The sequence below is a fragment of the Stegastes partitus genome, unplaced genomic scaffold (assembly GCF_000690725.1).
Source record: "Stegastes partitus isolate 25-593 unplaced genomic scaffold, Stegastes_partitus-1.0.2 Scaffold1648, whole genome shotgun sequence".
NCBI lineage: Eukaryota > Metazoa > Chordata > Actinopteri > Pomacentridae > Stegastes > Stegastes partitus.
In genome coordinates this window covers 797-15,201 of record NW_007579379.1, presented here as the reverse complement: position 1 = coordinate 15,201, position 14,405 = coordinate 797, and the positions used below count along the sequence as shown (strand labels likewise).

General features: G+C 40.4%; 1 protein-coding gene across 1 annotated transcript; it reads right to left on the bottom strand.

Moving 5' to 3' along the window:
* Positions 1 to 561: 561 nt before the first annotated feature.
* LOC103371795 (ras-related protein M-Ras) lies at positions 562 to 13,932 on the bottom strand. Its single transcript, XM_008301247.1, has 4 exons — positions 13,753 to 13,932; positions 10,496 to 10,595; positions 7,883 to 7,962; positions 562 to 3,782 (listed from the first exon to the last, which is right to left on the bottom strand). Exons 1-4 carry the CDS (start codon positions 13,869 to 13,871, stop codon positions 3,683 to 3,685), a joined length of 399 nt encoding a protein of 132 aa, XP_008299469.1. The 5' UTR covers positions 13,872 to 13,932; the 3' UTR covers positions 562 to 3,682.
* Between the last annotated feature and the right edge of the window lie 473 nt (positions 13,933 to 14,405).

The following is a 14,405-nucleotide window of genomic DNA, read 5'->3' as shown; positions in this document are numbered from 1 at the left end:
CTGCTCAACACGGCTGTGATCACAGCCTGTTATGCAGAGTTGGTGTGTAGCTTGAATTCCGTCGAGCAGCCACAGCATTAGAACTGCTGACAGGTGGAGTGAAAACACTGATAGTCTCGTTACAATACTGTCTTCTGCTGTGATACCTTAGGTCTTGGATTTTGAGTGGATGTTGACACATACTACCCACCTTAGCAATGTTGCAGACCAAGCACACCCTTCAGTGGCAATGACACTTCCTCTCCAGTTGAATGTCTCCCTCCACACTGCAAAACCAGATCATGGAACACATAGAACTTCTGAATCATCCACCAAAACACAACACAATCTAGTCGAGCATCTCCAGGATGACCAATCCACAGAGACCACAGGATCCTGCACCAACATCCCCACAGGACTCCCTAACAGGTCCTACATCCATGTCCCGATGGGTCAGAGGTGTTTTGGCAGCACGACGTGGATCTACACAACATTAGACCGGTGTTCTGAATGCTGTGGCTGATTGGTGTACCTACCATCCAACAAAAGATAAAGCATTCAAACATGTAAAGTTACAATACGTTTTTTTTTTCTTCTTTTTTTTTTATTGAAATATAATTGACCCCTGAGGCTAGATAAAAAGGCCACAGTTTCTTTGTGCCTTGTCTAGCTCTTCAGTCTGACACAGCCAGTTAGAACACAACAGACCTGCCAAAAAACACACATTACACAACTGGTGTGAAAATTCCAAATACCTTTTTTTCTTTCTTTCTTTCTTTTGTAATCCAAAATTAAATGGCCCGTCACATATTGACAAAGTTTCAAATTAATTATCTAAGTGCAATTTAAAAAAAAGGAAAAAAAAAAAAAAAAGCTACCTCTCCAAATAAAAGTGCTCAATTTGGCTCACATATGATCCAGGGTCAAAAATACATACATTCACTTTCAGCATTTGTATTCGCTCTGCCAGAGGTGTATTTGTATCAGCTGTGATGATTAAACCAAGGAGGTTAGCGATCTGTCTTGAAATTGTATTTTGGACCTTAAACCAAAGTCAGAAAGGAGACACATCTTGTTCGTGCTTTCAAGTTACAACAGAAAACTGATACCACTCTCCCATCTGTATAGTAAATATGAAGCCAAAACCAGCACCCAGTTATGGGGGAAAATGGGCCGGCTGGCTCCGACCATTTCTTCTTGTTTTGACCTTTGTGTGATTGTGTTCTCACATGTGAAGCCATCCACACAAGCCCCAGTAAAGCAGAGGTCCTTTTATAGCTCTGTTTCTTCATCTTGGTCCACAACAAATTGGGACTACAAGGCGAAAGGCCATTGACCCATTGAGAGCCCCCAAAATAAAAGAGAAAATAAAAAATAAAATTTAAAAATGGGGAATTTAGGTTTTGTTTTTTTGTCCAGGCCTGGGACACACTGAGGTAACATAGACAGTAATAAATTATTCAGTTGTTTAAAAAAAACTTTTCAAGAGTCATATCAATAATACAAAATGGTATCAAACATACATGATGCAACGTTTTCATCAAACACATTCAATTTTTTTTTCCTTCTTTTGAACTCCCACAATCCAGAGTCTGACGTCTCACCACTCCATTGGTTCTTTAAAGTTTTGAGTCCTTCCACCGAAAACTCCTTGTGAAGTCCCTTCAACAGTAGACGTAGATTAACACTGTAGTCCTTCTATTGCCAAGGTTGATTTTCCTCTTCCATGCTGAGGTGAATTTGTATGCGATTCAATAAATTATTTTTTTATATGCAACCTTTTTAATTCAAAACTGAGTAATTTCAATACCTTTTGAATGATTAAATCTGTTACAATCATCGCCAAGGCAACAGGCATACACAGGCACACGGGGTTGCAACATTAATCAGCCATTTGCTCACGATGTTCAATTTTTTACATTCAGATCGTTTTTACCATGCCTTTCATTTCACTTACAGATTTTAAAAAAACAACATGCCAATAGGAAAGTCTGAAATTGTATTAAAAGTGCAAAAATGTATTCCTTCAAGAGTCGGTATTCACCCAGACAAGAAAGTTGTCCGCCGAAACTTTTAGTGCGTTAACAGTACAAGCCATTTCGTAGGTTATTAAATTGTATACTCCCATCCACTTCACGACTATAAATATGGATTCACTGAAAGTGTTGTTGCTTCGAGTGTGTGGTTTTCCTACAACTACAACGTGGTCAACATGGCTTTAAGCCCAAGGAGCATCACACTGTCCAGCCCAGACAGGCCGACGTATTGTCAGGGCTACAGTATTTACTGTCTATCCTTCAGTGAGCGTGACTCATCCTATAACGTAGTCCTGAACTCAGTGGTGCAGTCTGAAAAGTCCCTAGACTGAAATAAAGTGACATCACATTATTTTGGTTAGTGACCAGTGCAAATCAGCTTCTCCAGCGTGTCCCCCCTCCTCCCTTAATCCCTTATCTACCCTCCTTTGTAAAACAGCATTGAATTTGTCTACATTGCCACCAATATTTAGATTTTTTTAATATCACAAATATATTTATATTTTTCCATACTTGTAGATACAAAAAAAAAGAAAGTAACTTTCTTAAGAAGTTTGTTATTTTGTTAAGAAGGGAACTATTGTTCATACAGTACTGACAAAGGATTGCACTCGTTACACCACTTACAATGACTGAAGAGGCAACCGAACCAACAAATTTCAACACTTAAAAAGACAAAAAGTGGCTCCTGTGTACTGTCTGCGTATGTGAAAATAATCCTTTGTAAGAGTGTCTGTAAACATGGCCCTTAACAGATCAGCGGTAGGATAAACCCTCTCACATTTACATCACAATGGAATCACACAAACGGACTAATCTTATTCTGCTTTACAGTCACAATATCGAAACACTTTTTCAACAAGCTCTAATGGCCTTAAGGTTCACCTGTCAACTGATAGGACACATTTTCTCACCACGTATCATTTCTTTCACGCTGCCTTCCTCAACCGACACTTCAAAACCAGAGCATCATGCGACCACGAGCTACAGTCACAGAACTCGCGGTCCATCACACGACGTCTACTGTCACCACTCTCACATTCAACCACTGCACTCTCACCACGTCCTCTCTACGGAGAGAAAGAAGCCTATCTAGGGTTCGCACAGGTGCTTTTCTTCCACAAATTGTAGGGAGTGTAAGGATAGAAAGGCGATGAATTACAGGTTGGTGGAGTCCATAAAACATGAATCGCCATTGTAAGCCAGTTACTCCCTTGCCGTTCTTTTTCCTCAAGAAGACAAGCTCCATCATCAAGGTCTCTGTCTTTTTTCCACCACCGAGTTTGTCGTCTTGTGCCACGTTTGAGATGAAATTCAAAAATTATACTTGATTGAGAAACAGTTAGGTGACTACGTAGCTCGGGGTTGAATACAGACGAGACGAGGGGGTCAGAAAACATCAGAAAGGGGCCATAAAGTGAGGAGAGACGGCACTGCGCTCATTCCAAGGCTTTGTGAATGGCTGACGGGTCATCAGTCCAACTTTTCAGATTCGTTCCACCCTTCGTCCCTCTGAGTTTCACTCATTGACCACCCTCCCATCCCCCTCCCTGTCCTTTCTGTGCTCCAGTAGTTAACCACTGCTGGGGAGTTCCCTGACATCCAAAGGTATACTGATGTGCGTGTGGGTGTGAGTATGTTGTGAATGATAAACAGGACAAGAGAGGTCACAATATGGCGCAGTGGAACCTGTGGGAGGCCGGGGAACGCTCTGCTCTCCATTTCATCTTCTTTTTCTTCTTCTGGTTTCGCTCTGGGACCTGTTGTCTGTGAGTGGAGGAAAAGAAAAAAAAAAAAGCAGAAAGAGTCTCAGGAAATAATCTTAACTCGAGACCTACTTAACAAGTCTTTACATAATTATCTAACAGAATAACACAGCTGCCATTTTTGAAGTCAAGAATAACAGAAAGTTTACACAGTTTTTTGACCAAGACGCCTCTCTCATGTCTGTCTAGTAAACGGGAAGTTACAACCAGCACAGAGACTGGAAACATAAGGAAACAATTTGCCTGAATCTGTAAGAAAATCCATCAAACAAGCAAGGAAATGAATTGTTTCTTTGTGTCTCTCGTTCTGCCATGTTTTTCAGGTCCCATGCATTTTTCCTTTCATTGTGAACATCAGTTTTTGTTTTTTTGTTTTTAGTTTCCCCCACTTGTTTTTAATTGCTATTTTCCTGGTTGTGCTATGCTGTTGAGTCTTTGTCTGGTTTTATATGTTGTCCACATTTACAGGGTCATGTTTTAGAACTATGTTTTTCCTTTCTGCTTTGCTGTCAAAAAACCTCACAGTCCACATGAAAATGTCAAAACACAGCAATATAACCCTAAGGTAAATCTGAAGCCTGGAACAAGCCATCATAATGGCATTAACAATGCTGTACTGAGAAAGGAGAGAATAATACGCGTAGACTGATTCTGATGCCTCTGTTCCACAATATAGTAAAGAGTAACTTTACATTTATGTGTAAACATGTAAAGAGTCCTGGTAGGAAGGTAAGCAGCAGCACTATTTTGGCCTATTCACGATTGTGCAAAATCACCTCACGTGAACAAAGAAAATAACAGTACACACTCTGACTCATTAGTCAAAACTTCACTTTTCGTGTCAACAGAATTTCTAAATATCTTTACTCAGGAAGGAGGTTTCCAAAAAGGTCTGTTTTGAGTAACCAAAACAGTGTTTGTACATGGAAAAAAGACTAAACCAAAAAGCACCCATGTATTTTTACATTTTCTAACGGGTGCTGCAGGAGACGGCTGCCTCACCAGTTGTTCCGCAACACCAAGCGTTTTTTTTTACTTGTTTTTATTTATTTTTTTCTTTTTTCTTAGATATTTTCTACTTTTCTTTTTGTCTTTATGTATTCTATGGATAGTTGTAACTTTAAAGCATCCGCAGGAGCCAGGATCCTCACTTTTTCTCGAGAGGAACTACTGGCTCTTAAGCCGATGGGACTGGCTGGAATACGACATGACATCCCGGCTGAGCTGAGAAGGCGCTACCGGGACAGCAGGGCTGGTGCTAGGCTGAAGGCTAGGCTAACAGACCGGAGGCGTTTCAAACCATCAATCCCGACGGCAATTATGGGAAACGTAAACGCCTTGCAGAACAAGATGGACGAGCTGTCGGTGCTGATCAACCAGCGTATCTACCGGGAATGCAGCTTGTTCATCCTCTCGGAATCGTGGCTAACCCAGCTAACACCGGACGCCAACGTGGACCTGCCGGGCTTCGCTACAGTGAGAGTGGACAGAGATACGAAAGCATGCGGAAAAAGCAGAGGTGGGGGTCTCATCATGTACGTTAACAACCGCTGGTGTAACCCAAGTCACGTTTCTGTCAAGGTGGTTCGGTCTTGTCGGGATTTAGAACTGTTAGCCGTTAGCCTGCGGCCACATTACTTGCCACGAGAGATCAGTCACGTGATCGTGATGTGCGTTTACATCCCCCGAGTGCCGATGCAGCCGCTGCCTGTGAGAACATTCACACAGTCACAGCAAGGCTGCAGACCCAACATCCAGAGGCACTCATCATCATCTCTGGGGACTTTAATCACGTCACACTGAACTCTGCCTTGCCTGCTTTCCACCAGTTTGTGAACTGCCCCACCAGAAAAAACCGGACAATCGACCTCCTGTATGCTAATATACGGGACGCATACAGAGTCCATGCTCTATCACCAGATTGTGTGGAATATTTAGGCACTTTGGCAATTTTGTTACTGTGTCCATTATTAGGGTCCGAGGACCCCTACTTGCAAAGCAAGCAGGGGGCAAGGACCCTATTGTTCCTGCTTCGTTTCTTTCTTTCTTTCTTCTTATTATCTTATTATTATTTCCCTGACCAACGCGAAACCCTTAATTTGACCCCCTAAACACGCTCAAAAACTCACCAAAATTGGCACGCACATCCGAATCGGCGAAAAATTTGATAAAATGAAAAAAAAAAAGAAGGAAAATGCTCTCTAGCGCCACCCAGTTACAGAAAAACACACTAAAATGGCCCTAGCGCCCAGTAGGAATGTCGTACAGAGATCAAACCAACATCAAAATGTTCGTCTCAATGAGACGCACAAATCTCGTGCTGACACCCCTGACCAATCTCAAACAGGAAGTCCACAATTTGCCTTTCAAAGTAAAAAAATGAGCGAAAACTTTTTTTGGGAAAAAATTATCTTGTCTGACAGTGTAAATCGCACCAACTTGAAAATCGCACAGGAGACAGAGAAGGCCTTGATGTACAAAAGTTCTGAAGGGATTTGGTGTTTCTCAACCGGTTTTCGAATGGCGAGCCGTTAAAGTTGATGCCCTGCCGCAGCCTCGGCTCATACTTTGTATGGGTGTCTATGGAGGCATGTACAGACATGCTGTGTCAGTTGGTCATCTACACAAAAAACTAAAGGTCCTACAGCTTTAAAAATGACACTGAGGGCTTCCTAACAAGATTTCCTACAAAAATATGTTGTTTTTACACACATTTGGTGAAAATTGTGGCTGTATGGGAGAGAGAAAGTGAGAGAAAGCGAGTAAAACTCTCAGCGCTCAAATGAAGAACGATGACATCATCACGTGCAGCTTTCATGCTGATTGGCAGCTCAGTGCAGCTGGTCATGTGACTCACTGACAGTCTGAGGCTGAACAGAGAGAGAAAAATGGCTCCTTCACCTTAAAGCAGGTTTCACTTGAAGAACGGTCAGACGGGCATGAGGGTCCAACGCAGACCGAGGACCCGATCAACGCTGCTTGCAGCTTTAATTATTATTATTACTATTATTATTATTTTAATTACTACTATTATTACTAATATTGTGTTGGTGTTGTGTTGTTGTTCATGGTACAACAATTTCCCTGAGGTTTCCACCAAAGGGATCAATAAAGTTCTATTCTATTCTATTCTATTCTATTCTATATGTGTGGAAAGGGCCAAACAATGTTTCCCTGCTTTTGGATTTCTATCGAAAAGAAAAGCTCTAAATCTCAATGAGACTACCCAAAAAAAAAAGTTTCTCTTCTAAGCTTCAAAGCAATCAATACAATGAGTGAACTGTTACAGATTTTATATTTAACATTTTATAGGTAAGTGCTCAGGGCAGCCAAAGGCAACTTCTAGAAGTACAGAGAGGATAGACAGTCAGACTGACGGTCAAAACTGCTGATGTGCCAGTCAGGAAAAAGCATCATCATCATTTTTCTATTCCACCCCTTTAACTCCTGAATTTCTACTGTCTGACCACAAGAGGGCAATGTTGATTTATCACTCTGCTCTTCTCAGTTCTGGTACATTATGAAAGAGGAGTTTCCTCATGAGTCAGTTACAGACCTGGCGTGTGCACAATGAGAGCTTTCCACTACTCTGCTCCTCTCTTCACACATTAACAGAAGAACACACCAGCCTTTGACTGCTGTGTATTTGGCCATATAAGCACAAGTACTACACATCCTATTGGTCTCCGCAACAAGACTTCAAAACAGGATATGACCACATAGAAAACATGTACATAAAGCAAATTCTTCTGATATTACAAGTGTCAAGACAAGAAATAGCACTGGGATTTTTCTTTCCTTTCCACTCTTCCTGAAAGCACTTTCACTGCCCTAACATTTCAGGACTACACTCTGTCAGTGCCACTAACCTCTGAATAAGTGACTCTGAAAACATATGTGAAAGGGAACTTAACTTTGACTTTACACAATTTTATTTGACACAACAACTGTATTTTAGTTTACAAACAATTATCTTAAACAGCAGTTTAACACCTATTACAGAAACTGATTTTGTCTCACAATATATCTCATTCAAAGATCTTTCACCCAAAGGTCCTTAAAGCATGAAAATGAGTGAAAAACACAAGTTAACTTAGGTACCTTATAACGCGCACCAGCTCGTGAAAGGCTTTGTCCACATTCATTGGGGGATCCTTGGCACTGGTTTCAATATAAGTTATCTGAAGAAGAATGATGGAATAGAGACATGTATTACAATGAGCATTTAACCCAAAAACAAACAAACAAAAAAAACACAGATGCCATACAGTTAAGCAACAATAAGAGTCATAAAGTTTCAGTCTAATGAAGGATCAGTCAATGATCAATTACAGTGGCTGATGCTAGTAATTGTGTTGTACTTTTTCACTCGGCAGCATGTGAACACTCAGAAGTGATTAATTAACAGCCATGTGTGCCATAAAGTCACATCCCTCGAGCCAGAGGACACTGTATGTGTGTCTGTGCGTAACAGAGTGAACTGTTCTTTTCCTCAAATCCCTCAGGACCAAACTCCCCAAGGAGAGAGCAAGCTCAGCGACTCTGAGCCTTCTCTGCCTGAATGATAAGGTTACATGACTGTCACATTACACTGTATGAAATGCAATTTAAATATGCGTTTATGGAAGAAAACATAGCATGGTAATAAATGTGTAGTCTAGTCTGTCAAAAAACTGGAGAAGTCTACATTTGTGTGATTTTAAAAGTTTAAAGCTTCTTTCCAATAATCTGACTGCATCTGAACATGTCGGCTTAACGTCTGAATGAGCACCCTGGCGCTCTTTTGTGAAAGTGGTCACAGTAATCTTACTAGGTCAGACCTAGTGACATTTCTTTATCACTTTCAACAAAGCACATCATACATGTATACATTCAACGATCACAGTAAAAACTCTGCTACTGCAAATATCCTGCAGCGAGAACATCTCCGTAACAAAAACATCATGGTATGGTCAAAATAAATAAGTAACTTCAACATCGGAAAATAGATTAGAACAGGGGTCGACAACCCGCGGAAGCCGCATGCAGTTCTTTCATACCTCTGCTGCGGCTCCTTGTGGCTTTGGAAAATAAATGAGTATTTCATTTTTATTTATTTATTTTAGTTTGTAATTTTTTTTAAATGCAGTTCCGAATTTGAAGATTATGGTGATCTTGTAACATTAAAATATAATGTGTTTAACTTTTGTTGTTGCTCAAAATATGTCACACTCGCCGATGTGCAACACCTGCCAGCATGCACAGTGTTGCCATCTTGGTGATTTTCTCGCTAAATCTGGCAACTTTCCAAATCGTCTTGGCGACTATTTTTTTTTTTTGGTCAAAAGTGACTAGCGACAAATCTAGCGACTCTTTCTGGTGTTAATGGAGATTTTTCTGGTGTTTTGTAGACTCTGATGTGAAAACACACATCATTCTGCAGTTACTATCATCAGCAAGTAGCGGGTGCTGCCGTGAGCTCCTCCCGTCCCAAAGCGCTCACAGGCGGTCAGGAGTCTGGTCAGGAGTTCCAGCTGCAGTCAGCAGGACAACCAGACAGCGTTTTTACTTTGCTGCAGGTGGATAATTTAAGTTCGGCTTTCTATTTCATAAATACAAGGAGAACTCAAATAGATAGTGAGCATTTTATTTGAAAGTAACCTTCAACCCAGCGTCTTTTTTTTCTGAGTTCAAAATGTTTTTGTTGCATGCAGAAATAAAATTTTGTTTTCTCTGTAGTAGTTCATTAATTTTATAAATGCAACACACTACAGTTTTTTTTTATACATAGCATTAACATAAAAATGATGTATGCAGTGTTATCTTCATTTTAGATGTCAAAAGGACCGCTGGATTAGACTATCCATCCATCCATCTTCTATACACCGCTTGATCCTCACTAGGGTCGAGGGGGGCTGCAGCCTATCCCAGCTGACTCAGGGTAAAGGCAGGGGACACACTGGACAGGTTGCCAGTCTATCACAGGGCTACACTTAGAGACAGACAACCAAGCACACTCACATTCACAACTACGGAGAATTTAGAATCACTAATTAACCTCAACATGTTTTTGGACGATGTGGAAGGAAGCTGGAGAACTCTGAGAGAACCCATGCTGCATGGGGAGAATATCCAAACTCCATGCACCAGGACGCGAGTCAGCGACCTTCTTGCTGCGAGGCAACAGTGCTAACCACTGAGCGACCTTGCAGCCGTAGATTAGACTAGACTACAGTAAATTGACAGTTGTGAAGGAGTTGAGGACTCAGTCTGAGGACCAAAGATTTCTAAGCATTTAACTGTATCAAGTAAATAGATCCACTAAACTGTGACTGTGTACAGTGAAGAAAGTACAGTGTTATTTGCAGTTACAAATTATGTCATAACCCTTATTTCGCCAGTCTGATATGTGTTTTGTGGATCAGGATAAACACAGCTTTGAGGCTTTATTTGATGATGTGCTCACAGAAACCAAACTTCTAACATTTAGCTCAGTTTGAGCTTCACTGTGACTTTGGATTGAACTACTTCAGATACAAGGACACAACTCTGTGTGGAATGGTCTTTAATGTTGCTGCATTTACAGTGTGTGTAGTGTCTATAGTGCACATGAAAAAAACTCTTAGAAACTTGTTTAAACATATGCACAATTTTTTTTTTTTTTTAAAATGAGGATGCTGCACACAGTTGACAATAAGCCAGGGACAAGTGCTTAAGGAAAGGTTCAAAACTTACATTATGTTTTGCAGCCATCTCCTGGCCCTGATCAGTTGTGACCTTTCTCAGATGGACTAAGTCCACTTTGTTAGCAACCAGCACCATGGGGAAGGCTTCCCTGAGAGGGAAAGGACACATAGACACAATTATGAATGCATTTGTTTATAAGTAAATATTTGACTATATCCAAAACACTTGCATTGGTTTAAAAGAGTGTTTTATAGTCTTATAAGGTTTATTGGCTGTTATAAAAGTCTAACAGGTATGGGTCAGGTGAAGATATAATCTTAAAACAGGCAATATATGGCAAAAAGACACACATTACAGCAGAGCGTTGTGCCTCAGTTGTTCACACACACTAGATAAGTTTAATTTAGAAAGAGCACCCTGAACAGAAATTGTTTGTGAGCCGTCAGATTTCTGCAACACTTAAATCTTGGGGGGAAATGGGCAACAGTTGAACACCACCAAATATGGACAGACAGCAAGTTGCTTAGTTCTGGTTTCTATTTTTTGCTTCATCTAAGACTTTCAGTCTTATTGTTTGTTGTCAGTCACTGTCAGTGAACAGATGCTTCTCTTCTCTTGCATTCACAACACAACAGATTTCAGTTTTGGATGTTCTGTCAACCTTCTGCAGCTTTAGGAGAAAAAGAAAGAAGGAGAAGCTGATCGTTAACAGTTCTTATCCCAATGGTAGCTCTTCCTGCTGACTGAACCAGGCCTGCCGAGTCAGCAAGAGGAACAGAGGAGGACAAAGTTTGGTCTTAAATGGAGATGAGGGCTCTGTGGTGACAAGGCAGCACTGACTGGACAGATGCTTTTGCTCAGCTGACAGTTTTCCCCAAATCTGAACTAATACAGAAAATTTAACAGAATATAATCTCAACACGCAAGCAAGCCATAGACCAATCTGCACTTTCACCATTATGTAAATGTCTACTGCAGCTGACAGAGCTACTTCCTCTTTTGGTAACCTTAACTTGCTATATTTACCGTAGCTGTGCACACAGATTGTCAGTGCAGTGGCTGATTGTACTAGACGCTTTGTCTTAACTTCCAAATAATCTACCACTGCGACAAACAGGTCTGTGTGACTATAAAACTGTTCATACAACATGTCCAAACGAAGGGAAAAATTGATTCTGCCCCTTTAAGAGTGCTTTAATGATCTTTTACTCATTGCAGATGCTGGTAATTCTGCTGTCCTTGTCCTTTGATCTTCTTCCTGAGCAGTGCATTAGTATCTGTGCCACTGCTATAAATTGGTTAAAGTCTTATTTGACTGATAGATCGTTTTCCCATCAGCAATGGCAATTACCCTTCTCCGTCACCCCTGACTTGTGGTGTACCTCAAGGGTTCATATTAGATCCTATATTGTTTTCAATGCATATACACCAAGTAGAGTCCATATGTGTGTGTATATAAAGGATAGCAGTGCCAATGTGGATGATACTCAGATATACCTACTGCTGAAATTCCCACTGACTCTTTTGTTAATTCATTAACCACTAGTTTAGCTGATGATTAAATGTGACTCTCTCAAAATTTCCCAACCTCAATGAAAGTGAAACAGAAATTTTAGTCCTAAACTGTGTCACCCAGCAGCATCATACTTTCGTTATAAGGAAGTATAATGGAAACCTCCTGCACAGAACCTTGGCGTTATTTTTGATTCTTCTTTTAAACTAAACTTGTAGATTACATCAGTTGTCAAAGCCAGCTTCACTCAACTAAGAGTTGTAACTAAAGTCAAATTTTTCCTTTCCTTTAAAAACCTTGAGAATGCCCTCATGGCGTCGAGGCTGGACAATTGCAATTCAGTGAGTGTGGAATTGGCTATGCACTAATATTGTGGCTGTGGCTGGTTCAAAATGCTGCAACTAGTCTCCTCACTGGCATGTGCAAGCGGCCATACTTCACCTATGCAGGCATCCATATATTGTTTACCTTTTCAGTATAGGAATAACCATGAAATAAACACATACTCATTTATAAGAGCTTACTTTTTTAACTGGTGTTTAAAATGTTTTTTTTATTTTAATCATTAAAGTGTACTCATTCAGAGGGCTGCAAGGTGGCGCAGTTGGTAGCACTGTTGCCTCACAGCAAGGTCGCCGGTTCGCATCCCAGTGGGGGCACTGGGATCTTTCTGCATGGAGTTTGCATGTTCTCCCCGTGCAGCATGGGTTCTCTCCGGGTTCTCGGACTTCCTCCCACAATGTCTCCAAAAACATGTTGAGGTTAATTAGTGATTCTAAATTGTCCGTAGGTGTGAATGTGACTGTGCTTGGTTGTCTGTCTCTAAGTGTAGCCCTGCGATAGACTGCGACCTGTCCAGGGTGTCCCCTGCTTTTGCTATAAGTCAACTGGGATAGGCTCCAGCCCCCCGCAACCCTAGTGAGGATTAAACGGTATATAGATAATGGATGTACTCATTCCAACTACAGGACATCAAAAGTATAGTCCTATATATTTATTTTTTTATCACTGCCTCCCTGAGTCAGGAGTGGGTAATTTGGTTTCCGAGGCTCACTCTCTAGTATGACTGACTTCCCTTGTATTTCCTCCTACAATGACAATTGTTGAATGTTTAATAGGTTGTTTTATGATTTTATCGACTCATTTGTTTTTAATTAGTTTTATTGGTTTTACTTGTCTGATGTTGTGCAGCACTTTGGCCAACATATTGTTTTGTTTAACTGTGCTATAAAAATAAACTGACTTCATTCCACTGTATTTCAGATAATCATACTCAACAAATACAGCTAAAAGGACAAAAGTAAGGCAAGTGTAGTAAGGAATCATATGTTCCTTAAACCGAAAGTGGAATCTATTTAGATAAAATAACATACAGCATTTATCATCTGCAATAATGAACAAAAGGATTTCATCCATTAGGTGTTCAAAAACAACTTTCCTATTGCTCTTTACCAGAACAAATTAAGTCTGGTGTGAGTGATTTCTGAACATTTCCTCACACACACAGAAATCACTTGTTGTCTGAGGTCAAATCATGCATGACATCACACATATATAGTAAAAAGTGCCATAAGTTAGGAGAGCATCTCTATGGAAGCCCAACTACCCAGAGGGACTAATGATGTATGTGATTCAGCTACAGTATTGTACACACTCCAGGATATCCTACAAAAAAAAGACTGCAAAAAGACTGAATCATACTCGGAACTCCATTTTCTTTTGCTGTGTTCCTGTTTTCTTGGTTATTATTGATGCCTGCTGTATATTGCTTCATTGAGCTGTTGCATCCTACCTGTCTTTGACCCGTAGAATGAGTTGATGGAATCGATCAACGTGTTCAAAGCTGGCCTTGTCTGTCACTGAGAAGACAATGAGGAAGCCGTCTCCCGTCCTCATATACTGCTCCCTCATTGCACTGAACTCCTCCTGACCGGCTGTGTCCAGCACTGGGTAGATGTAGGGACAGAAAAACAATAACACACACTTTAAGATACACTTCTGAACATATTGTATAGCTTGTACATTATAATTGTGAAAACATAAATTCCTATTAAATACACAGATCAAACCATATATCCTGATGCATTATTTAGTTATTTTATGTCATTTTTATTTTATGTCTTATTTACCATCTACACAATCAATTAGGTATTTGGGAAGCATGCTAAAACCTATCAAACCTGTGACACAGTCAGATTTATTCCCAGAAATATAGGTAAGTTTTCTGACCAAAAGCATTTTTTTGTAAAAACATTTTTTGTTTGCAAATAAATAAACTGACCCAGTATGCAGGAATTATTGTGCAATAGCACTGTATGATTTTTGTCATTGTGCTGTTTCAATTTCCTGCAAGTACGCTGTCAGAACAACTTTTACAGTCCTGGCAAAGAACCTCCAAGTGAGCACCGATGAGGATTTCAGCATTGATTTCTAATTAAAAACTGA